Here is a 26,789-nt window from a genome sequence, read left to right as displayed (position 1 = left end):
CAGATTTACTAACAGTAGTTGTTAGTAATATGAAAGTAGCAATAATCAGATAGTCACTTCTATTAATTAAGTATGCATAAGGTGATGAATCTGGGTAATAGCTGCACTTTTCAGCAGCACGTTTTGAACATGCTTCAGAAAGTTCCTATTAGCACCTTCAGAATGTTTTTGACCATGACAGAACTCTTATTCTGCAGTTTACATTATTCTACCATAATTATTTCAGAGTAAATTAAAAGGGAAGAGGGAAGTAATTTTAGTAGGAGTCTTAACATTACATCGCTGCATCTGTCCCTTGAATTTTAAAAATGAACCCCTTTTATTTTAATCCACCTTCAAATCTTAGATTATCTATGTTATTTCTCTGATAGTGACTATTTGGCAAGAACGTATTTAAATATTATAATAAGCAATAAAATACTTCATTAAACATGTTTACGAAAACACAAAACTGTAAGATGTTGCTGTAGGGTTTTTGTGAAAGTCTGAAGAGATTTTTTTTTAACAAATGTCTCCAGTACCTCAGTATATAAATCTAATCTAATAATCTAATTGTGGTGCTGTATTTACTCTGTAAGTGAAAGCATTTACTGCTGCATAAAGCATGAACATTACTTAAGGCATGAACAAAGAAAAAACATTTCTGAGCCAATGTATCAAGTTTTTTTTCTACACAATAATTATCAGAAAACTATATATGTGAATTTCTTTCTTTTCTAGCGCCACTAACAGATAAACCACCAAAGCTTTTACACCCATTGGAAAGTAAGCTAACAATTCAGGAGACCCATTTGGGTAAGTAGTAAACACATAATTTCTCTTCAAATTGTATGAAGATATTTGATGTGTTAATGTACAGTGGTAATGTGATAATTTGATGTCATTAATACTTTCATTAAAAATACATTAAACATATTGTGTTGACATGGTGGAGGTGTATCATATAACATCTAGAAGAGTTTTGTTCATCAAAAAAAAAAAAAAAAGTAGAAAATAATTCTCAGTACTAAAGTCTTGAATACTACTGCATTTTTTACTGGTTTTTTTTTTCCATTTCCCATTGTTATGCGTGTGCCTGAGATTTTCTTTCTAAAGTTTCCCTTTTCTGTATATTTAAATATATCCATATATATTCAAAACTCAGTGGGATTTTGTCATTTAAATTCTGCTTACATGACTTACTTGGTACTCTGTATTTATACTTTCTGTGTTTATAAACGTAGTACTGGTTTAAAACTATTCAGCAGTGAGAAGTTAAAGTAATTGAGTCTGATTATTTAAAATTTACAGATATTTATGTGAGTATGAATAGAGAGAAATTTATGTACAAAGAAATAATTTTTTCACTTTTTCCAAACTAGTGGATGGTGCGTATATTTTCTCACTTTGATCTCTTACTGCCGTACATGCAATTAAGTACCCAAAATTAAGTGAATGACAAACTATGGCTTACAGGATATAGAAGTTTTTCTCCTTTGTGGACTGACAGGTGGCAACTTCTAAGAAACAAGCAGTCATCAGGAAGTTAAGCTGGACTTAAAATTTGGTGTCAGAATAGTATTCTGTTGATAGATCTTTGAACATGTTAACTAAAGACACAAAGGGAAACAATATGCTGGTTGTTTTAATCCCATAAAAATAATTTAAATTTAAAATTAGATAAAATGAAAGAAAGAAAACCAAACTCTGGACACTCTTCAGAACAACATCAGCAAAAAGAAATAGCAGAATTCTTGCAAATGAGTTTGGAGAGTCAGCAACAGAGAATCTTATGGTGCTTGGCAGCCTGTAGCTAATAGTGGCCATGGTATAACTCATCTTCATTTTGGTATTAATAAAAGTTACATTATAATTTAAGCTATTCAAATAATGTTATGAGGTTCTATACACATATATTCTGAAAGTGTTATATAGGAAAGGGGTTATATTCCCTAATACAACTAATTTTTTTGGTATTCGAACACATAATTTCTGTGTTTGATGACTCATGATGATTTTATCTTTTCATTCACCTACAATCCTAGGAAATGTAAAGCAAAGTAACTGCCCAATTTCTTTTTCTGACTGATGTTGGTTACTGGGATATTTTTAATGGAAAAGAATTGACATCCTTTTTAGGCTTTGTCAGTGTTTCACCTAATGTGTTGTACTTATCGAGGTTAATTCAAGAGTGTAACTATTAATGGCTAGCTAGAAGCTTTTTATCTATGATTTTAAGTATTAATAATACCTTTCATTTCTCACAGTTCTAAGAAACAGAATGAATTATTAGAGACGTGCTGGGTTATGGATAAGACACTTTTCAGACAACTGAGTAGCTGTTGATGAATGTAAAAGAGTTAACTTGAAAATGTCACTCACACAAGATGGAAAAATTGACCGTAAATAAATATGAAACAAAAGTACTTTAACTTATATAGATAGAATATATTAATTTGTTGTTTAAGAGTTTGTGAAAAGTTGTATCAGAGCTCGAGCGAGTGAGAAAAAAAGAAAAAAGAAAAAAAGAAAAAAGAAAAAAAGTAGTTCTCTGGCTCAAATATTGTTCCACTCATAGATTTAATGCTTTGATCCCTTTGGGTAATGTTTGAAAGGGTTACATTTCACTTTCTTTGTGGAGAGCTACCGTTTCAGTTCATATTTTGTAAAAAAATAAAAAGAAAAATATTTTAACATTGAAATAATATTCAGGTTTATTTAGCCAAACCTTAGAAAATTACCTGAGGCAACAGCCTCCCACCGATCTGAGGCCTGGGCTAATCATAACTTGCAGACTGATCTAGGCAGTGACAGAAAACATGATAGTCCTCCACAGTGTGTTTAGGATGGTGTGTTCAACTTGTATTTGAAAATTAAACATATTGATGGAAATATTGGCATGGAAAAAGAAGAGCAAGGAGGCAAGAGCCTCAGGTAGTCTGGGATTTCATGCTGCAGGGCACCAGCTGGTGCACCATAAAGCTTGTACAGTTACCTCTGCTTGTGTTTCTGTCCTTTATCTCACAGTCTTCCACATTGAGCAGGAATGAAGGCAAAGCACACATGTCTGCGCATGTCCTTGGGCTATACGTTATGTACAGAGATGACTCTGCTTCTATGGGCACCCAAGTTCTTCTGAAACATTAACAGTGATAGTTCACCTCGAAATTTTCCAGTACTAGCAGGCTTTTTGAGAACGGTTCTGAACACACTTTGGAGAAAATTCCTCGTAGCCTCAGTGTTATTGCTGAGATATATTGCTCTCTTATATATACCAGCAATTAAAATTAACATCATGTGACTGCAGAGCTGCTGTATTATTGTATTGCATGGCAGATAGTATCAGGCCACAAGGTGACTACACATTGAAGGAGGAGTTTCTCTGAGTGACTGATGAAGTGTTACAGTATTTGGCTTGAAGCAGAACAGAGGTGGAGAATCTGCAGCTCTCAAATCTGGAACTTACAGGCTCCTATGGTTTAAATGTAATCTAATCAGTCAGTAATGGAAAAGGTGTCCCACTCTTGGGACACCCAATGGGAAGATATTTGGAGGATTATAAAACATGGCTACACTGCAATGAGCAACCTAAGAGAGATGCAGGAATCTTGAAACCTCTTTTGAAATGTCTTAATCACACTGAATAGTAATCAGGTAATCCCTGAGTAAAAGCACAGCATAGAAATTGAAGGAGAAATTCATTTCTCAAAGGCTTTTCTTGAAAGACAGCACAAGGCAGCCAAAGCATGAGGCAGATAAATCCTTGATGAGGAAAGAAAGATTAATTCCAAACTTGTCCTACTCTGCATTTAATGCTTTTTATTTGTATATTCACTTCCAATTTTGTGATCAATCACTTACTTCTGTTCCTAGGGTAAAAATACTTTTTGAGCTTTTCTCCTGACAAGGGATTCCTAAGTAGCTATGGTGACTTCAGTATAGACTTCTAGTCTGGAAACAAAGACTTCAGATAAAATACTGTGTTGAACATAGTCTTGAAAAGGGTGCAGCTTTGCAAGAATCTTGGAGCTATAAGATGAGTTGTGTTTCCCATTCAGCTCCAGGCTATTGTGTGGGCTGGAAGCATAAGCATCAGCTGGGGAATAGGGAGACAAGACACAAGTAATGAAGAACCATGTGCAGCCCCAATGAACTGCATTCCATGATTTCTTTTTTCTTACCTCAACGCACTACCAAAATCAGCAAGCAAAAAGCACAATAACATTAGAAAAGAATTCTAAGAATAACAAAAACTATAAACTTTTAGTTCAGACCTGAGTAGAAATTACATTGTTCAGATTGATATTATTTCTGATATATGAAACTCCTAAAATAGAAGTAATTCTATTTTTTTTTAATTTTAGATTCATGCAGATGTTATATATTTGGCAGAAATGCATATATGATGCATGTTCATTTAACAATTATGTTCTGTTTTTCTGTATTGGTACATTTTGAGGCTTTTCATTTTCACCAGGCTTTCAGGCAATGTTGTTTTTTTCCACCAGCATTGTAAAACATATTTTCTCCCTCAAAGAAACTAACAGCATATTATTAGTCTGCCTGTTGAAAATCTCATTCTATTAACCATTTGATTTATTTATGGACCAAAAAAGACAGGTGTGTCTCCATAACAGACTGTAATGGATCAGAATTAAAAAAAAAAAAAAAAAGCAAACAACAACAAAAACCCAGCAACACATGCACATGAAACAAAACACAATAAATCAATAATGATATTAAACAGCTCAGAAACTATGTCATCCCCATTTTTTTCAGTATATTTTCTGATTCTGCACAAGCCTATAATTTGAAATGCCAGAATTCAGCTAGAAAAATAAAGCAATAGTTGAATTATTTTCATCTAGACTAAATGTTAGACAAAGGAGGAAATGAATAAAGACTCCCAGAACCATATGAATGGGCCTAAAACATAGGCAGGTACCTAAGCACTTTGTGATTTGAATGAAGTGAGTTTTTATGAATTTCATCCAATGCCAAAATTTATTCTTGTGACTAAATCTGCACTGAATGTGGTTCTGTTGTTGTTGTTACAGTACTTGTTGTTTTGTCTTTTATTTATTTTTAGAGCATTATTTCCATAAAATGAAATTGACCACTCTCTAGTGAACAGGGACTTGCTTCTTTCTCTTTGTCCTAAACATATTCTTGAAAAAAGTGATTAAACTGGCTATTAATGTGTTCTTTCTAAAATAAGAATATAAAAAAGTTCCAGAAGGAGATGAGAATATTTCAGGAAGAGTGGGATACTACTTCATTTATAGCAACATTTTCATAAAAATCTTCCACACAAATTGACATTATTAATGATAAAAGCACTCCTTAGCTAGCATAATCAGTAGCTGTATAAACAAATTACGTAAAGTGATGTGAAATAACTAGCAATATGTTTCCTTTCTAGATGATAATTAAAATGTAAGAATGCCTAAAATCATTTTTAACTGTACACAATTAATCTAACTGCCATACTGACTCCATAAAAGGAACAACATCTTCATGATGTTAGGAATTGTTACATTGATCTATTTAATTGTTCCAGTGTTCTTTACACTAAAATGATCTATTTTTGAGGAAGAACACTTTCAACACTCAACACATTCCCAGTGCTTCCGTGCAGCTGCACATTCTGCTAACTCAAACATGGCTGTGGAAAGGAGACTCTGGGACAGACACTGGCCCAGCAAAAGTCAAAGAAAATGGTGCCACCTCCCAGCCACCTCACCAGTTCCCTGCACAGAAAGGAGCTGTAGTGTGATTTCTATCTCAGCCCAGCTGCTGAGACTTAGTGCTGTGAACCGGATCTTCAGAGCATTGTGCTCAGGATCCTTCACAATGACATAAGCAGCTTTACATCAAGAGAGGCTGATATCTCCATTCCTTTTAAATACTCACCCGTGTGAATTCTGCTGAAATATAGGAAGATAAGAGCTTAGGAATAAAATATAGCTAGGCCACCAAGGCCCATGGGCAGGGCTGCCCCCCACCAGCTCAGGCTGCCCAGGGCCCCATCCAACCTGTCTTTCAGCATCTCCAGGGCATCACAGCTTCTCTGGGCAGCTGTGCCACAGCCTCACCACCCTAAATACTACAAGACAGCTAACTTTTCTACTGAATTTCAATTTAGTATAATTATTCAGTCAAATAGTAGGACATTCAGTGTAAAATGTTTTGCTGAAAGACTCACTTGTAAAGTTAATTTAACTGAAGACTAGTTCATGAAAACTCATGCATTTGACATCTAGTGTAGAAGGATAAAGAATAAGTGTGTTTTCAGCCGCATCTCAATCTATGTATGTACATATGTCTTTAATAATTTTTATCTTCAGAGACATGTAAATGAAATAAAATAGCCACTTAGGAGAAAAATCAGTGGCAATCAGGTGAAATCATGACAATCAAGGAAAGTCCCTGGTGACTGGAAAAAAGGCAACATCACACCCATTTTTAAGAATAGAATAAAGGATGACCCCAGGAACTGCCTTCCTATCACCTCTCACCTTTGTGCTGAGAAAGATAATGGAACAGATCCTCCTGGAGGTAGTGCTTAGGCACATGGAAGATAGGAAGGCGATAGCATGGCTTTACCAAGGGCAAATCTTGCTTGAATGACCTAGTGGCCTTTTGTGATGGTGTCACTGTATCAATGGACAGGGGAAGAGCCAGTGATGTCATCTGTCTGGACTTCAGTAAGGCCTTTGACATGCTACCCCACCACATCCTTCTCTTCAAGTTGGAAAGATGTGGATTTGATGGGTAGACTGTTCAATAGATGAAGAACTGGCTGCAGGATAAAGTCCAGAGAGTGGTGGTCATTGGCTCAGTGTCTGGATGGAGATCAGTGATGAGTGGTATCCCACAGGGGTCAGTGCTGGGACCAATACTTTGAGGGAGGTAATTCTGTCCCCCTACTTTGCAATGGTGAGGCCTCACCTGAAGTATTCTGTCCAGATGTGGAGTCTTCAGTGCAGGAGGGACATGGACCTGTTGGATGCATCCAGAGGAAGGCCACAAAAATGATCCAAGGGATGGAACACCTCTCCAATGAGGACAGGCTGAGAGAACTGGAGCTGTTCAGCCTGGAGAAGAGCAGGCTCCAAGGTGACCTGATAGCGGCCTTTCAGTATCCAAAGGGAAGCTACAGGAATGAAGGGGATGGACTTTTTAGCAGGGTCTGTGGTGATATGACAAGGGGAAATGGCTTCAAGCTTAAAGAGATTTAGGTTAGACATAAGGAAAAAATCTTCTACAGTGGGAGTGGTGAGGCATTGGAAGGTGTTGACCAGAGATGTGGTGGTGATCTGTCCCTGGAGACTTTCAAGGGGAGGCTGGATCAGGCCCTGGGGAACCTGATTTAGTTGTGGCATCCCTGTTCACTGCAGGGGAGTTGGACTAGATGGCCTTTACAGGTCCCTTCCAACTCTAAGGATTCTATGAACCTATGATTCTATGATAATGTGCAATAAAATATTTACCTAGCTCTTACTCAAGATGATATTTACACATACATTTTGTTGTTTTTTTATAAATCATAGTATCTAGATACCTCAACTGGCTTAAGCCTTGCTATTCCTGTCTCAGGGAAGACTGTATCAGAGGAGATGGAGTGTCAGAAATATCAACAGTAACAGGAATGGGTTTTTCAGTCAATTTAAGTAAATATAGTAACTATATGCATTATGAATGTATTTATTCTTTTTAAAGTGTTCAAGACATATCATACAGTGAGGCTATTCCATACATAGCCCTTTAGTTTCATCAGGCACAAACTGTTATATATATGGTTTTACACATTCTACTGAAAAGAATGAAAACAATTTTCAAACTATTTCTTGGCATTTTCAGTTGAGCATTCTGTTTCTAAATGGAGAAATGTAGCAGACAAATATGTTTACAAAGAAAATGAATGGATTCAAGACTTCCAAAGGTATTGACTAAGAGAAAAAGAAGAATCTAGAGAAGAAAAGAACCCAAACAGTACATGTGTTAATAAGTGATATTATGATCACTGGATCTGGGTTGGGTTGTTGTTTTTTTTGTTTGTTTGTTTGTTTGTTTTTTGTTTTTGTTTTTGTTTTGTTATGTTTTGTTTTGCTTTGTTTGTATGTGTGTGCTGTTAATTTTATTAGTTACCTTATAGCCTCTGCTATAGAATTTCATCTTTTAGATTGCTTTAATCCAATTATCATCCACTTACGGCCAATCATAGTTTGTTAAAGAGAGACAGAGAATGTTTCAGAAGTATTTAACTGCACTAATGCACTAAGGATATGTTTGCAGTTACAGCTCAGTGACAACACATCAGCTAATTCTCCTGCTCTTTTTTCTGATTTAATAAAAGCCTAGAAGGTTATAAACAAGGAAATTAGAAAAATTGTATTAATGCATTTAAAATATTTATTTTTTCTCTTTTCTGTGTGTGTACATTTGAGAATATATATATACATTCATGTGTATCCAATCTATATATGAATATATGCATATTCACATAGATAAAACCTGATAGTGCATTTGTTCATGTATTATCTCCTTTTTTAATGATTTGTCTGGGAAAGTTTTGAATTAATCTGAATAATCAAATTACTTTATTTGTGTTATAATATATAATATATATAATATATATATAATATAATACGTATATATATAATATATAATATATATATAGTGTTATATAATGTGTTGAAAAATGTCTTCTCTGGAGATTATACAATGCTATATTTATCTAAGGTGCTTTCAGTGGGAATCTAAACATGATTTAATGCAACAAAAAGGGTCTGCACAAAAAGGGTCTTCAAGTTTGTACATTTTATTCTTTATGTACAGATTAAATACATGAAAATTTTATTTTCCAAATTTTGTGCAGTTTTTAAAAGTTTCCTTTTAAAAAATATATCATAACATTTGTTTTTATAATTTGGGGAAAGACTGTAAAACCTCAAAGGATTTTCAATATCAGTTGGATAATTATTGAGAAGTTTGATTTCTTATGTAAGACTTTCTTGGACAATGTAAGACTTTCTCGGACAATCAGAAAATCAGGCACTTAATTGTATCAGATGTTGAAAGAAGCACGAGTGTCTCCTTGCAGACAGAGATATAAAATATTACTTAATAGTACTAAGCAAAAGCATACAAATGTTGAATAGTAAATATCAAAATCAAACATCAATGTTTTGTCCTAAGTACTTATGATTTATAGGTAATATTAATGAACTATTCCAGTATATTCTGCTCTTGAGATAAAAGGTCCCATGTGAGCAACAAAGATCATCACATGTAAAGCTAATCTCATTAAGTATGTCTATGGGCTAACAGTGGAACTACAAACACTAGCGTGTTTTTTTTCTCTCAGGACTTAGTCTGCTTTCTAGCAACAGTCTTTCCAATATTATTGGTGAAGTCAGCATATGCTCATGCAGTCCAAACTACGAGTGGTTTTTCAAGAAGCTGCACTGAAAATTGTTTTGTTTCATTTCTGTCTGAGATGTACTGTGTGTTATGATTTAGTGCAGTACACAGGTTTCATTCTGAAGAAAAAAAATCAATATAAATTTGCAAAATTTCATAATATCAGGAATTTGACATGTCAGTAGGAAATGTAGCAGCACTGAGGGGCTCATGGGCTTAAATGTTTGTAATAAATTCTTACAGTTCAGAACATGATTCTAAGCTTGAACTGTCCTGTTTTTTACATCTCATCCTTTTGCCTAAGGTAGAATTCTGACAGTGGATTAATTAGTTCCTTTTTCTTTTTCCCACACAAAAATATAAAAAATATGTTCTGAAGCAGAAGATTTATTAAGTGCTTAGTTTTTGTACTGATCTGAAAATGTACAAAGATGTCTAAAAATAAACTCAAGTGAAACAATTGTTTAAATGAATTCAGAAGTAGCTCTTGAGAACTGTGGAGCTAGAAAGTTAAAACAGAGAAAGCATCCAAGTTTAGTAAATCCAGAATTTAAATTTACTGCTCTGGATCTGGTAATTCATAAGGCATGTAGGAAATGTCTACCTTGGACTGCACTACGGTAAATGTTACCTTGTAGTTTATCAGCCATTTCAGCTGTTTGATGAATCATTTAAAGAGAAATGTTACTAATACTATAAATGTTCTGCCCTCTTCAAATAGCTAGTTTTTATTAATGGAGAAATATGTGTACGAAAAACAGTGTTAGAAAAATGCCATACTTATCAAGAAATTAAACACATCAAGTCATAATTTGTATTCACTACAGAAACACTTCGGTTAAGTGAAGTGTATTAAGAAAAAATTATAGCAAGTATTACAAAATGACCTCTATTTATGACACTAATGTAATGAACAGATTTGAGATGCAAGGCTAGAGAGCCGTGTGTTTGGTTCCTTTAACAACTCTTTCAGGCAGGTCATTTGGTGCAATAATTGCTTGTGTTTGTGAGTAGTTAATCCAGAGTCTGATTTTTCATATGATTTCTAAAAGCTTGGGTAGGCAAAATTAATGACATAGGAGAACTAGCTTCTTCTCACTGGTTTTATGAAACTTTTTATAATACTATAAACACCTACAGGTTTATTATAGCTTGTTATATTAACAGAGTGTACTTGTGGTCTTGTTATGCATATTTTTAATCTCTTGCTAATTTTTTTTTGACCAGAATATTCCTTTCACTGCAGTAAAAGTTAGAGTATTTCTTGATGAAAGACATTTTTAACTTCTAATATAGAGATACCGTTGTAATGTAAGGAGGGATGAGTTACAAGTGGAGCAGCCAGTGTTGTGGAAGTGCAACATTTTTTTTTTTTTCCTTTCTTGAGTGGTAATTAAGGTCAAAACAGATTTTTATAAGTTTTTAAAATACAGTAGCCAAGATATATTTTTTCATTTCTCATTGCTTTGTAGAATTCAGGTATTTCTAAAAAAAAACCTTATACATACTGGTACTTCTTGCCATGTAAGTACTAAAATCCATAGAACTTTTCTTCTTTGAAGGACCAAAAGAAGTTACTAACATTTACAAGGGTAAAGTCCAAGACTGAAATTATTTGGATTTAATACTGGGGAACGAACAATCTTCTGTTTATCCAAGCTGTTGTCAAATTTACCTACTATGATAAATATATTTGCTAGTGCATTACCAACAGTAACAGTCCAAACCTAATTTAAATCAAAAAATAAGATAAGAATTAAGATATTATTTTAGTATTTATGGAGGGCTATATATGAAAAATAACTCACATTACTTCAAAGACTTTTCTGCATGCATTGCTACCTGTCACAATTCCCTGCCTGCCAGATGAGTTGTATGAATACTGCATTCTTTTTTCAGAGATATTTTATTTGAGGAGTTTCTTATATCAGTCCCTCCTTCAAGTAAGGAGAATAGGATAGGTTGAAAATGAAGGCTGGTTCTGATGGCAGTCTGAGCCAGCATATCAGCAATTTAAGAGTGAAAGTACTATACAAGTACTATACAACTTTGACAGAGAAGTCTACAGAGGAGGCAATTTTTTTCTGCTGTTTTTTAGAACCAAAACATAAAAAGATGCACAGAATTATTCAGCAGTATAACTTCTGTCGCTCTCAGTACCTTTGGTTTTCTGCTGTTTATTACGAAGAGTGTTATCTTTACTCAGCTACAGACATATGACTTGAATAGGTTCTTGAATTTGTGGAGACTCTCAAGGGCACACAGTTTTACCTGGAAAGGTTAGCCAATAATGATGTGATGTTTCACAATTGCTTTAATGCAGTGTAAATCTGTGCAACTCTGACATCTGCCTCCTGGGACCTCCCTCTTCTTTAAGCCAGCTTCACCATTCATGCTTACAAGGATTCATGAGATGGCTGAGAAATAATCCAAGAAAGGAAAACAATTTAAGCTAAATGACGCACTGCAGTACCAGTGATGTAGATGCAACAAAATTTACTGCCAGTATATGGTGGGGGCATACTCCCTGGCCAGGGAGTGAAGTGACAAGCAGCATAAAAGGTTCTTTGCCTCAAATCAGTGAAACCACAGTCTGAGTCAATACAGAAGGCTTCCTACAGCAGCAATACATATAGGGTCACTAGACAGAGAAAGGCACCGTTATCATACTGTGTCAGAGTAGAACTGCTCTACAGCTACCAGCATCTTCCTGTAAAGGTGGCTTTTAGTTGGACTTTGGCACACTGATAACTCACTCTGTTCACTGGGTAGTTAGTTCAGCCTTTTTGCTTAGGCATCTGGAATGGCGTACTTGAAGTTGGAGTAATATCTTCCTTGATGGTATCTATGTACCATAACTGAATGCTTTCAAAAATATTTAAAACAGACCTTTCAGAAACATTTTATATTTAAGATCATTAATTTTATAACCAGAAATATCATTGTTACAATGTGCCATAGAAATGTATAGCCCAGATTTTCTACTGTGCTTGTATTTTTGACTGTTAAATGAATCAAAATGAAACTCCATAATTGAAGATGTGTTAGTGGTTTTTAGTGATCAAATACAAGAGGTAATTCCATCACTAATCATTGTTTTGTTGTTCTTTAAAGTTATATGTGATTCAGTCTGTTACTTAAGTGGCTATCTGGTATCCTGTTACAGAAACTAGAGAATGAGGAATACATTTTACCATGATAAAACAAAAAGCCATATCAACTCTTTAATTATACTTTCAGTTAATTTTGTTTATTAGCTTTTCTTTCTTCAACTCTTTTGTACTCATTCACGTGAGTAAAGAACATAATTGATAGTCCTTTTTTTTCCATTTGAAGTATACATGATAAATAGTGATATTGAGAACAACGTAACAAATATTTTTGAAGGGATGATTGTAGTAATAGAGCTCAACAAACTTCAAAGACTTTTAGTTTTAGGAGATGATATTTTCACTGGTAAATTATCAGTCTTTTAAAATTGTAATGGCAGATTTATTTTTCAGACTTTTTTAGTCCTTCCTCTTACTGACATGACAAAAATAATCTTGGGATTGTTCCTGCCTTTGATATGTTGCTTTGTTACAGAAAAAAAACATATTAGCTTTGATACAATCTGCGCATGTGAAGTTGTAGACTTTACTTTATCAATGAAATGCACTGAAAAGTTATAGTGTTTAACCTAAAGATTGTGGGATTTCTTATTTTTGTGTTGCCTGGCTCCACGTAATAAGCAATCATCAGTGGAAATGATTCTAAGTATTTTTTAAAATAAAATCAGTTTATGCTTGAAACACTTTCTTCTTTTCTTTGAAATGGAAAGACAACCATTTTTGTAATTAATTATTGTGAACTACTGTGATCCACATCTACATGTGCCAAACTACTAAATCATCACTCTCTCTGCAAATGCATTCAGGTATCCTTTTTCCAAACTTTATTTTGCTTAAGCTTTTTTTCATGTAATAGTAAGTAGAGTTCCAGCTTGAAGTAGATCAAAAGAAAAGTCTGTATCAGAAGAAGTCGCAATCTCCCAGATGCTGTGTACCTTCTCCTTTGAGTTTTACTCGTCATTTAGAAGTGTTATAATTGCAAGAAAGTGTCAGTGATACATCTACCACATACCATGCACTCTTTCTGCCTTATCTCCTATTTTGATTTGTGGCAATCTGTTAACAAGTGTGGGTGTGGACCAATTTTTCTGAGCTGTCATAATATCCCAAGGCATAAAATGCAATTCATCAGGTTTTATGTCCTAAATTCACTATGCTTTCAAAATTACTTTAATGGATGAAGAGATCTATGCAGGCACTTGACAGCCTCGTTGCAGGGAGGTTCTCCTGATATTTCACTGTTGAGTTTGTGTGTGGCAAAATGGAGGAGTCTCCACTGGATTGAGAGCATGGCTTATATAAAGGCTATATTAATGTGGAGGTTGTTTTACCCTCAAGATGGAAAGCTGTGTTTTAGGGTTGAAATGTGTCTAACTCTTCTTGGAAATAAGAGAACTTAAGGCAACCTATTTCCGGTTCTGTGTTTTTCAAGGAGTTGTCTAAATCCTCAGGACAGTAGAGGCTTCAGGCAGATGAACAGAGAGCAGGTTAAAGCCGAGAAAGACTACAGGCTAATTTAATAGGGAAGCAGCAGGGCCTTGACAACTAAATTTCTGGCAGTGGTAGTTAGCTAGCGTGAGGCTCTGATAATCTGGGTCTCAGGTAGATTTAGATAAGGCAGATAAATTTCTGAATGGAACTGATTCCATTTCAGCAGAGGCCTGATATGTTACATGTAACGTCTATAGTGCCTTAACCCACATACACAGAGAAAGGCTGCCAGTCATAGTTGAAAGGACTTCACTGGTTAGACATAACTGAAGTTAGAAACCGTAGTGTATTTATAATTGGTGGTTATTCCCAAATCACTTAATTTGGATGTCAGGATCAGCTGAACCCTTGTTATAGACCACTAGGAGCAAGTATGAAAATGTGTATTTAGTGCATTGTAAATACAAGGGAAAATATTGCTAAAGTTTAAGATGATGCAATGTTATTTACTTTTCAAGTGGGTAACAATGCACTCAGCGTCACTCAGGGTGACTCAGCAAATGCTTTGCCAAACCTTAAATTCTAAATGTGATAACACATTTGTGAGGTAGAGAACATTACTGCATCTGCATTTAATTATGTCTCTAATATCTATTTTGGCTATTCATAATGTATCGTAATGCATCTCCTTTATGATTATTAGTGATAAATTAATGATAAATTAAAAATGACCGGAACATTTCCACTACCAAGTGCTGCATTTCAGACATGCACATGCTGCTGTGTACATCAAAAGTCATACCCTACTTTGAAATCTAAAAGTATTTTTCTTATTTATGCCTGTTACCTGCTAGCAGTACACCAATTTGTCGTATAGCAATTCCATTTCTAGCAAATGCCATTCCTATTTTTTTTTTGTTTTGTTTTGTTTTGTTTTGTTTTCCTTAAAGCAGGATCATACCATTAGGTTCTTCTATCCAATAGACATGTTCAGTAAAGGAGGCCGTTTATGTGCATTTTTCTGACCTCCAAATATCGAATGATAATTTATGTATTATATTACAAGGGTGCATTTCAATAAATGAAACATTTTTAATTTATTTTGACCCATTACAGTATGTATTACAGAGGTAAATATGTATGTATAAATTTACACTGTTTTTGAAAGTGAAGCATGAGACTATACTCAAATAAACTTCAGAGTTTACTTTTGAAGTAATTTGAAAAATAACCAACCCACATAATCATCTAAAATTATTACCAGCAGTTTTTGTAAAACATATTTTGAAGCACTCCAATACATTCAGCTAGGTCAGAAGACAAAAGTAACAAAATCTGCACAGAGTTACAGCCAATTTTTCTTTTTGTTACAATTTTACAGTTCAAGATATTCTTGAACAAAGAAGTTGTTCTGAAGAAGTTCTATTTGGAGAAGAGAAGGTTCCAGGGAAACCTCACTGTGGACTTCCAGTACTGAAGGGAGCATATAAAGAGGAGGGGGAACGGCTGCTTATGAGGATGGATGACAGGACAAGGGAATGGTTTTAAACTGAGACAGGGGAGGTTTAGGTTAGATATGAGGAGGAAGTTTTTCACACAGAGGGTGGTGAGGCACTGAATCAGGTTGCCCAAGGAGGTTGTAGATGTCCCATCCATGGAGGCATTCAAGGCCAGGCTGGATGTGGCTCTGGGCAGCCTGGTCTGGTGGTTGGCGACCTGCACATAGCAGGGGGGTTGAAACTAGATGATCTTTATGAACTTTTTCAACCCAGGCCACTCTATGATTCTGTTAGAAGAAATTTTAAAGCATACACCTTTAATAATGAAAAACCTATTTGTTAGGTATCATCAGTTTTATTCCCTAATAAACTCTGTTAGTAAAATTTTTGTAGAATTACACATTGTTTTAAAGCCAGCAATCTGTCTTTAGATGTAGCTTTTTAAATGGTGAAAGTTTGATTCTGGTATGGACACACCGCATCTGTAGATTACAGACACAAGCGGAACCAGTTTATAGCAATTATAGATATTGCAGGCTGAGAGGAAAATATATATCTATCAGCACTTGAAAAATTCCATGTTGTCTTACTCACAGATGAAAGCTCACATCCTATATCATTGTCTTAATAGTAGTAGGGGAATCCATAAAAAGTGTTTTATGAGACACAGAGAAGCTGAGTTTTATCTATTGACTGTTTTCTGCTAAAAAAGAAAAAATAAAAGTAAATAAATTACTGTTAAATTTGAAGGTTGTGATAGGAACTTACACTGGCTAAAGAAATCAAAGAAAGTTTTTCAACAAGATTAATTTTTCATTATGCTCTTGTGCTACTGAGTTCTACTTACTTAGAACAATAATCCAAATAATTTCTATTTTGCTTTAAGCAAAGATAGGAAGGAAGGAAGGAAGGAAGGAAGGAAGGAAGGAAGGAAGGAAGGAAGGAAGGAAGGAAGGAAGGAAGGAAGGAAGGAAGGAAGGAAGGAAGGAAGGAAGGAAGGAAGGAAGGAAGGAAGGAAGGAAGGAAGGAAGGAAGGAAGGAAGGAAGGAAGGAAGGAAGGAAGGAAGGAAGGAAGGAAGGAAAGGAGGGAGGGAGGGAGGGAGGGAGGGAGGGAGGGAGGGAGGGAGGGAGGGAGGGAGGGAGGGAGGGAGGGAGGGAGGGAGGGAGGGAGGAAGGGAGGAAGGGAGGAAGGGAGGAAGGGAATGTTAGAGAGGGAAAGGAAATCAGTGAATCGTGATTCAAGACTGTCAAGTCAGTGTTTCATAAGACAAAAGACAAACTGGAATTAGGTGGTTTGGAGGAGAATTCTTAAAATGTAAATGAAGGAAATTTTTTATGTATTCTTAGTTTTTTTCTAATGATGTCTAGTAATAGGTGAAAAAGAAACTGCAAAATCTCAATTCATGATTTAGAATCTGAAATTTAATTAGGAGATAACTTCATTAAAAGTTCATAAGTTATATACATGTTTTGTAAAGCTTTACTTTTTAGTAACATATTGCTTAGAGTAATAAAAGAGCAGTGATATGGAAGTCTAACATGATGTAAGTAATTTCAGAGATGTTGCATTGAAAAAATTTTATGAGTTTCTCTGAGATTTTCCCTGATTCTCTTTAGCCAATCAACTTCAGAAATCTTTGCAATGTAAAGCCTTTTCATAACATAAGCCTTTTCATAAACATAAGTTTAATAGAAATTCAAAATTTTGCATTTCTTTGTATTTAAATGATTTAGAAGCCTAATGACAAAAGATAATCCTATATTGGAAATAAAATATAATTGAGTCTTTAAAAAGCTAAATAAAGCACTCTGAACTTCTTATTGTATCTACATGTAAAGTGACCGTTGTTTCCTTCTCAAGCTTTATGCTCTTGAGGGTTGTACACTTTCCTCTTCAGTAATTTTCCCTGCAGCTGGAGATAGAGACATTTATAAGCAATATTGCTGGCATACATATCCTTCCCGAAAAAAGGGCAAAGTTGCTAAATTTCCCTCTATTTCCAGTTCTGTTTCTTAAATTTCTCATTGAAGACAGCTGTTTTCCTCTATTTAAATTATGTATATCAATGCTTATCACAAATACTTTTCTTTTGTAATGAACAATGAAGATAATTTTCTGTCCGGGGTTCTGCCTTGTCTTATTAGTATTATTTCCTGAGAGATATTCTAGTCTTGTGAGAAGCAGCTGAGGGAACACGGATTGTTCAGTCTGGAGAAAAGGAGGCTCAGGGGAGACTTCATCGCTCTCTATAACTGCCTGTAAGGAGGTTGTGGCTAGGTGGAGGTTGGCCTCTTCTCCCACGTAACAGTGATAGGACAAGAAGTAATGGCCTCAAGTTGCATCAGGAGAGGTTCAAGCTGGATATTAGGAAAAAATTTTTCTCAGTGAGTGTGGTGATGCATAGGAACAGACTGCCCAGGGAGGTGATACAGTTACAGTTCCTAGAGGTGTTCAAGAAATGTGTAGATGTGATAATCATGGACATGGCTTAGTGGTCATGGGCTTAGTGGTAGATGGGCTGACTGTTCGAGTAGATGATCTTAGTGGTCTTTTCTGACCTCAGTGACTCTACCATTCTGCAAATGCTTATCTGAAATTCTAGCATTCAAGCTTTTCCACAGCAAGACTGCTTACCAGTGATGAAGATGTCTTCAGTTGTCTGTGTAATGGACAAGTATTCAGTTTCTCATTAGTCTTTGGGACGTACACTTCTCATCAGAAGTAAAGAAAGAAAGATATATGTGAAAAAAACATTTCTATTAACATAGAAGCATAAAAAATCCTCTAACATTCACTCAGATTGAATGTTTCATGAACAATTTACACATGACATAAATAGCTAAGGCAGATATTTATTTCAGAATAGATTTATCTGTGATTGTAAGTCAGATCAAACTGTAACTGAAATTTTTAAAGCTTCTTTGACTTTCAGTCAACATATATTTTCCATACATTTTGTTAGAAACAAAAAGTGCAAGCTTTTGTCATAGATACTATTCTATATACAGTACTCTAGTGTATGCAGAATGTCTAGAGCAATACCTGACTATTGATATCTAGTCATAGGGGCTGCTATCACAAAAATTATTGTTTTTCCCTTTCCTTGAAAATATATTTATATTTCAGTTATTGCTCCTCAGTCCCTTCTTCTCCACTATGCTGACCTCTCCATGAGCCTATAAATGTCTCAGTTCAGTAAAGGGCACTGTATTCTTCTTCCTTCAATGCCCTCTACCCAGTCAAGAGCAGAAAGAAAGCCAAAGAAGAAAAATGTATTCCGTACAGTACAAATATCTCCGAAAATAAATAAAAAGTCTCCACACATTCTATTCAGTATCATTCTGATTTGAAAGCATTTAACAGCTGCCAGACACCTCAAAAGACTCTACAATTATAGGATCCATCAGTGATTTTTTCTAGCATTCATTTAATATTTCTGGCTACTGAAAACTCTGTCAGGAGTTCTTGCACTAAGATCCAAAAATATCCTGCACTGTGCAGCTGCCATTTGCTATTTTATCAGCTTTGCAAAAAATTAGACCATATTTCTGGGAGCATCCACCATCTATCTTCACTGCCATTTTTAATGGGAAATAAAAAGTAAAGAAAATCTTTTGTATTGATGCATGCAGTAAAAACTATGTAATAATTACAGATTACAAGAGAGTGCTTGTTTGTACCTCTCCGCCTCACTGATCCCAAATGATCATTATTTGAAGGAAAAGCTTATTCATATTTCAGCAATTCAGAGAATTTATTCCCATCTCCAGCGCTACCTTTCTTCTGCCATGGTCTAACCTGATGCAAAATGTTAAAATGCATGCTATCAAATTCAGTGTACCTGCTTTCCTTTTGTTGGAGCACATTGTACCAGCAATATAGTTTCTGTGGCTTAATGAGCTATGCATGCATGAGCTTATGAGACATCAAACACAAACTTCCTCATTAGTAGTTTACGTAGTTATGGAAAGAACCATTGTGTAGAAATGTTTAATGAAACATGAAAGAGCTTTTTACATGCTCACAGCACCTTTTGCTCTGTTCTATATTTATGGCAGCTTTTTTCACTGTGAGTGCTTTTTGTATTCTTTGTCTCTGTAATCAGATGTTGGTTTTTATTGACATGTATGATATTTAGAATTGAAATCTTACTGTGACTGGTGTTGTGCTTAAATTACAATTAAAGCCAAAGCTTTGGAAAAAACTTTAAATGTATTTGAGGCGCCCTTCAAAGACCTCTAACCAAACAGCTGGCTCTGAGAAAGCGGAAATTATGTGTATGGTAATTAGTATAAGAAACAAGGAGATTGTGAGACCAGGTGTAATGGGCGTAAACAGTGAGCAGAATGAAAAATCATGGCTATTCAAACCCAAAGGCTCAGACATCAGATAGTAAGACTGCAGAAACCACACAAAGCCTCTGCCATGGGAAAATATCCTAGCAGGGATTGGAGAGTAAATGAGCAAAAATTGGGAAGAAAAGTAGAAAAGGATCATGGGGTAAAAGACGGGCACAGTCCATTATGAAGAATGTGATTTGAACATGTGTTCCTCATCATGTGACAGAGGAAAGGGCAACCCACAAACCCTCACTGAGGGAAGAAAACTCATGTGCTACAAGAAGCACTCATATGCAGAAGAGAAGAATGATGTCTTTTGCATGAATATGTTGAGATGGTCTGGAATGGACATAAGAGAATAAGGAAACAAACTGTGATCATGCTGTTGGGGTTGCAATAGGCATCAAGTGAGAGATTCTTTAATAACATCCTAATTGAGTTGATGTTAGCCTTTAAGGCTAATACTGATTCCTTCTGCTTGTTAAATGAAAACTGAAAGAAATGTAAACAAATCCTGTTGTAAGAAATAAATTTATTTTCTAATTATATTGAGCCATGCTGGGTTATAATTATCCAGTTGCACTTCTGTTGGTATTTATACATAAAACTGGATTTTAATTAGTATCAGAAAGTATGAAGCACTGAAAACTGGCTGAAAATTAAAAAGAAAGGGAAAAAAGTTGAAATGTTTCTCAGTAAATGTTCTGTCTTTTAAGAATGGTTGATAAGGCACTCTTCATTTGGTGTTTGAATCTCTAGCATTTCCATATCTTTTCAAGTTATCTATTCACTTTCAGTTTTAAGCTGATTACTGTCGTATAAGATTTGTGGAAATGACCACTCAAGACTAAAATCATCTATGGAGAATGATGGAAACGCTATCCAGAACTCTGCACTAGCTTTAACAAGAGTACTCTTGCCTTCTTTGCACCTCTGTGAACTACACTGAGCATGAGAATTGCATTTGGTATTGTATACATCTGTGATTGTTTGTGTTGGATTATCTGTATTCCTTATACTTACATCTGTGTTTGCTAGCAAAATCTGTGTAATCATCACATGCAGGAGAGGAATGTCTTTAGAGAACAGAATTAATTCTGAAATAATAATCAGGTCGAGAGTCTGTTTCTGGTACTTCAGTATGCCTCTTTATATGTGTGTGTTCATCCACTGATACACCAAAGCAGTTTTTAAATACTGAGGTATTTTGTCAGGCAATTTGTCATGTTAATCCTCACTTTAGCAAAGCTTTGATAACCTCAGTCCTGGAATTTCCAGGAGCTAATTCGTCATTATAGGCTTGGTTCAGCTGACAGGAACAGATGAGACATATAACATTTTTGCCTAGGAGTTCCTGGTATGAATCCAACTCAGGGATGCAATAACTGAAGGCTATTACAAGGGCTCTATCAGTAAAGCCATCAGCATTAATTTGAAAGTGCTTATGGAAAGGTAAAGGCTTAGATTAGTTACAGAAAATGAATTTCACCTACTGAGATGGGCCAGGATCAAGAGCTGTGGAGACTTTTCACAGCAAGCCTGGTGACTAACCCCAGGCAAGTGCCTCAGAATTCAGAGCTATCCCCTTGTCTGTCTCACCCTAGATGAGCCCACAGAAAGATCCACTGCAAAATCACTAATGATTGTTCAATCTCTTGCATATAGCTTTTTCTTCAGGGTTAGGGCTGTCATTAGTTGGGAGAAGTTGCTTCAGTCTGTCTATAATAATCTGGTTTGAAAAATAGTGATTAAAATATTCTATGTATTACTCAGTGTGGCTGTGGTGGTGGGTTGCTGACACCCAAGAGCAGATAGACATCAGAAGGAGGAAAGCTGATGCTGTTGTGTCTAAGTATGCTGGTGCGCCTGCACTAAAAATGTATTTTTTAATAAAAATATATAATTTGAAAGAGTGGGAAAGAAGAGAACAGTCAAAAATCATGGATATGTATCATTTAATCTGCCTCGAGGGTTGGATTGAATGGAATTTTCCCACCTTTAAGAGCTATAGCAGGCAGTGTTGGGCATATTATAATTGCTGGTATCACTCTGTCTTCCAGATATAAGTGGATAAACAATGAATTTCTAGCCTTTAATGACATTTTTATCTGTACATAATACTACTGTTAGTATGCTTATTCAATTTCAATTGCTTAAAGTGTTTTGAAAATGATTTTATAAATGCAAGATTTCTATGGCCTTTGTAGTCTGTGTGGATGTTGCAGATCTCTGTCAAGTGAACATAAGACATAAAAGCTTTATGTTTTGCTATCTAGCTCTTTTCCATTAATCACTGTTTTATCAAGAAAATATCTTTAAAGGGGATAAATGACTAACAGCAGAAAAGTAGAATGCATATGCACTGAGTTATTTTAATGTACATACTTACTCAGGATGACCTTATTAAAAAGTTGATTTAGAAAAGCAATTAGAAAAGAAATTTAAATTCAGTACTTATAAATTATTTTGTTTTTTAATCCATAGGTTTTGTGGGTTCGTGTTAATGAGTGCAGGTAGAATAACTAACAGCTAGTTTGTTCATGTGGTACATTTTCATGATTTTTCATGATTTCCAGGGGATAAGGAATGAATAATTAAAATGTTCTCGAAGGAAAAAAAAGACTATAATATTCCCTCTATTGATTCACACCTAAATAATGCAGTATGTAAAAATGTATTCTGCTTTAGACGCAATAAAAACCTGAGTCAGAAGAAGTTAGAGAGCTCACTTGTCATGCTGGGTAAACAGGCAAACAGCATGGAAACTCATTAGAGAAGCTGTGGGCATGCTGCCTCCTCATGGAAAAACAAATCACAATTCACTTCTGTCCTCAGGATGCTTCCCTATATGTACTGATAAAGATATTTTCCTTCCAGAAGAAAAGTTTAGGGATTCTCTAATTCCAGTGTCTTGAATCAGGAACATTAAAAACATTTTTTCACCTACTCGTGTAGAACAGATAACTCTTTTATACTGGATTCCTGATTTCAAAGGTTGATAAAAGCTGAAAATCTAATAACTTTTAGTAAAATTTTCTCTGCAGAGCCTAAATAAAGCATTTTTATTTGAAGGATCCATTGCATGTGTTCTGTGTATGAGGATTTTCTTTAAATCTATAGATATTTTTAGACTCTGTAATAAAAATATTTTCTTGAGATCTATGTCTACTTCCAGACTAAGGAGGGGAATAAACTAGCAGGTAATCATGAGGGGAAAAAGTCATATAAATCTACATTACTCTGATTGTTTCTGTCATTTAGCTGAGGCTGCCATCCAAACAGGTAAACACGAGTTTTAAACCCTCTTTAATGCAACATCTTACTTTCAGACACCACATGTAGCATGCTAATGCCTGCATTTGTACATGTTGGAGTAGTGGAAGTATTCTGTTCGACCACTCCAACTATGGAAGCCTACCTGCTGACACTCATTGAACCTGGTGTTCTTACACTAGCAAATTGCTTCCATCTGCTCTATTGAATCCACGTACTCTGCAGAGGGGCAGAGGATCTGTCTGCAGCATCAAATGTCAGAGTGTTCTGGTGTAGGAAAGTTGCAGAATCATAGAATTGTAGGGATTGAAAGGAGCTTCTGGGGATCATCAAGACCAATTACCCTCATAAAGCATTTTCCCTACAATAGATTGAAAGTCTAGCATGGCCATTCAGGAACAACAACTGTAGGAATGGGGTGCCATTCTACCAGGCACAGATAAGCCAACAAAAAAAGTTACTAACATCTTTGAACAGTAAGCAGTAACAACATGTTCCTTTTATACAAGCTTTTTAGTAAAGATGAAGTGTAGATGCTTCTAATATATTGTTCACACTGTGTTTTGTCGCCATCCTGGAATAGTTTCTTTATTGTTTTCTCCTATTTTCTCTCCTATTACTTTGGCTTTATTGCTTCTGAATCTGTTGTTTTATGATTTGTTTTATGATTTGTCTAGAAGAGCTGCTAAACTGGTGACAAGCAATCAATCAATAATGTGGTGGTATTGTGATTTTCAATTTGCATTATCCTGAAGGATACCAGACTTTCTCATCACAAAATCTAGCTTATGTCCCAGTAAACTTGTGTCTCATGCTCTATACCAGAGGCTAGCCTTGCTGTATGTTTCTTTTTTCTCCTAGAACTACAGCAGTAATCCTCTCATCCCCACCATGTGCCAAGATTTGCTTTTTCCCCTTTGCTGCCATACATAGCAGTGCTGCTCACTAGCAAAGAACTGAAGGTGCTGCACATAAGTTGAGATTTGGGTTGTGAAGATGGTTTGGGTAGAATGTGATTACCTAACAAAGGGTGGGGAAGGAGGTATCCCCTGTTGCCAATATAAGTACAGGATAAATTTACTCCAGTGGCATTTTAGACCTTTATGGCTGTCGCTGATCAGCCAGACATGGCCTTGTCCTGTGTACACCTTTCTTCCTTGACCTACTTTATTCCTCTGTGAAAGAAGTTCAATAAGAAATAATGTTGATAGCAACCCTTTCCAAGGAAAGGCTGGAAGCCCTGTCATTTACCCCAACTCACTGAAATCCCAAAAAGTAGCATTCTAGTGAATGTACAGATTCTGATCTGGATTGAAGACTCATGATTTTCACCTTATGAAAAACTGCTTTTAAAGCATCAGTCCCTCTTGGGAAATCTATCTGAAGACTATACATTTATCAGAGCTAGAAGGCAAAAAAAAAAAAAAAAAAAAAAAAAAGCCTTCTCAGTTAGCCAAATGAAGAGACAGTGTTTATATAAAACATTGCACTTCTGTGCGGTCCTGGATGGGCAGAGAAGTTACTAGGTGAATTTTTGCATGTACTACTGTACAAATTTAAATAATCTAAGTACACACTTAAAAATTCCCTTCCATAAGGAAATGGTCACAATTCCCTCACTGAGTTGTTGATCATTCAGATAAAATAATCTCCCTATTAAACAAGTTTTTAAAAAAACTTCATTTTAGTTGCAAAAATTCTCATGAGATTAGAATTCCTCATCTCCTGCTCACATACTAAATTTCAGGAGCTTCAAAATAAATTCAGATGGGATTTTTTTCTTCAGAAGCATTGGGGAATCTTTGAAAGAGAACCATTATTGAAAACATAGTTGTCTGTCCCTTTGTTATTTTCCTGTTTTGGTTTGCTTTGCTACTGAGATATGATAAGACGTTCAATTTTCAGCATCTTTTAGGGTACGTAATACCTCATCCTACTTTTTTATAACCTGATGCTCATTTCTTAAAAAGAAGTATAAATTAAATTATAATTTTTATGTTGTAGCTTATTTAGGTGATGTTTTGCAGATATGAGGTTTTGGGTTTGTTTTTGGTTTTGGGTTGGTGGGTTTTTTTGTTTGTTTGTTTGTCTTTTATTTTTGGTTGTTTTTTTTTTTTTATTTTTATTTTTTGCTGTTGCTATTCAAACCAGTTGAAAAAAAAAAGGACTTATTTTAAAATAAGTGTTATCTGTATTCCATGCCTATCTCTTGCCTGTGCTGTAATAGCCCACCTTCAGTTACCAGTAATAGCATGGCTCTTGTGCATACATGTTTAAATTCACTGGTCTTACAGTTGAAATACTGGCTGATGTTGCCAAGGTTGCTAGCAAGTTGTTATTGGGATCATTCACAAACATAAAATTGTTGCATTTGTAAGTAAGAAATAAAGTGCTTATTGGAATAAAATTCCATAGAAAATTACCTCAGAAGACATCATTAAATTCTGGCTAATATATCACCTACACTCCACTTTCTTCCACCGTACTTACATGTTGGGGAATTTACTACAGCACCAGATCAAGCTTTGCTGATAAATGAAGCCAATATACTGCATACTATATATACATATATATATATATATATATATATATATACTACCATATATATATATATATATATATATATATATATATATATATACTACCAATATACTATACATATAATCATTTGATATTTGGTATTTGGTTTATTCCTCATTTCACTACTCTCTAGATAAAAATGAAATAAAATTATTCTTTCTTCTTTAAAAACAAAACAAAAAAAAAACAACAACAACAACAACAAAAAAACCCAAACCACCATTATTTAATCAATATCAAGCACTATATTCTTTTTACAATGCATTGGATTTTAAACCTGGGGAAAAATGACAAAGGATCAGAGAATCATAGACTATTGTGAGTTAAAAGGGACCGATAAGGTAATTGAAACCCAACTCCACATATGTGGAGTGATGCAAATGGCATTTTGTGCGGGGAAATTGAAAAAAAAAAAAAAAAATCACAAGAAGTTATGCTACTTCCTGTTGCTTCCCATTGATACTTTCAGAGTTAAGTAAATAGTCTGAGGCAACTAAAAAGCAAAGAGCATCAGCAGATTCCTTTGGGGAGGACTTCAGCAATTGCAAATTTGAGATTTGTACCAATGGAGTTGTCATGCAATAATATTGAGTATTGAGTTGAGCAATAATAGTATCAGTGAACAGATTAATCTGAGCGGGGCAGTCAATACAATAGAAGGAAGAGATGTCGACCAGAGTACAGGCTTGAGGAATGGGCATGCAGGAATCTAGTGAGATGCAGCAAGACTGAGTTTGGGCTGGGGGCAATCCCAGGTGTATATACAGACTGGGAGAAAAAGTCATTGAGAACAGCCCTCTGGAGAAGGACTTGAGGGTCCTGATGGACAAAAACCTGGAAATGAGCCTGCAGTGTGCTCTCACAGCCTGGAAGTTCAACAGTATCCTTGGCTCCATCAAAAGGGGAGAGAAGGAGGTGATTGTCCCCCCTCTTCTCTGCCCTTGTAAGGCCCCTTCTGTAGTGCTGCAACCAGTCTTGGGGCCCCCTACACAAGAAAGATTTGGAGATTTTGGAGTGGGTCCAGAAGAGTTTCACGTGGATGATCAAACAACTGGAGCATCTCTCTTATGAAGACTGGCTGAGGGAGCTGGGCTTGTTTTGCTTTGTGAAGGGAAGGCTCCAGGGAGACCTCATTGCAGCCTTCCAGTAC

General features: G+C 35.4%; 1 protein-coding gene across 6 annotated transcripts in view; it reads left to right on the top strand.

The window, feature by feature from the left end:
• IL1RAPL1 (interleukin 1 receptor accessory protein like 1) overlaps nucleotides 1–26,789 on the top strand; it is a 694,430-nt gene that overhangs the window by 512,434 nt on the left and 155,207 nt on the right. For all 6 annotated transcript variants that reach the window (XM_048929664.1, XM_048929665.1, XM_048929655.1 and 3 more), the window contains one exon: nucleotides 721–795. In XM_048929664.1, the coding sequence (XP_048785621.1) occupies nucleotides 721–795 (75 nt within the window). The remainder of the gene's footprint in view (nucleotides 1–720; nucleotides 796–26,789) is intronic.

Source organism: Lagopus muta, chromosome 1 (genome assembly GCF_023343835.1).
Source record: "Lagopus muta isolate bLagMut1 chromosome 1, bLagMut1 primary, whole genome shotgun sequence".
In the NCBI taxonomy this organism is placed as follows: domain Eukaryota; kingdom Metazoa; phylum Chordata; class Aves; order Galliformes; family Phasianidae; genus Lagopus; species Lagopus muta.
Note: the sequence above shows the minus strand (reverse complement) of the source record. Positions and strands in the feature narration are given on the sequence as shown.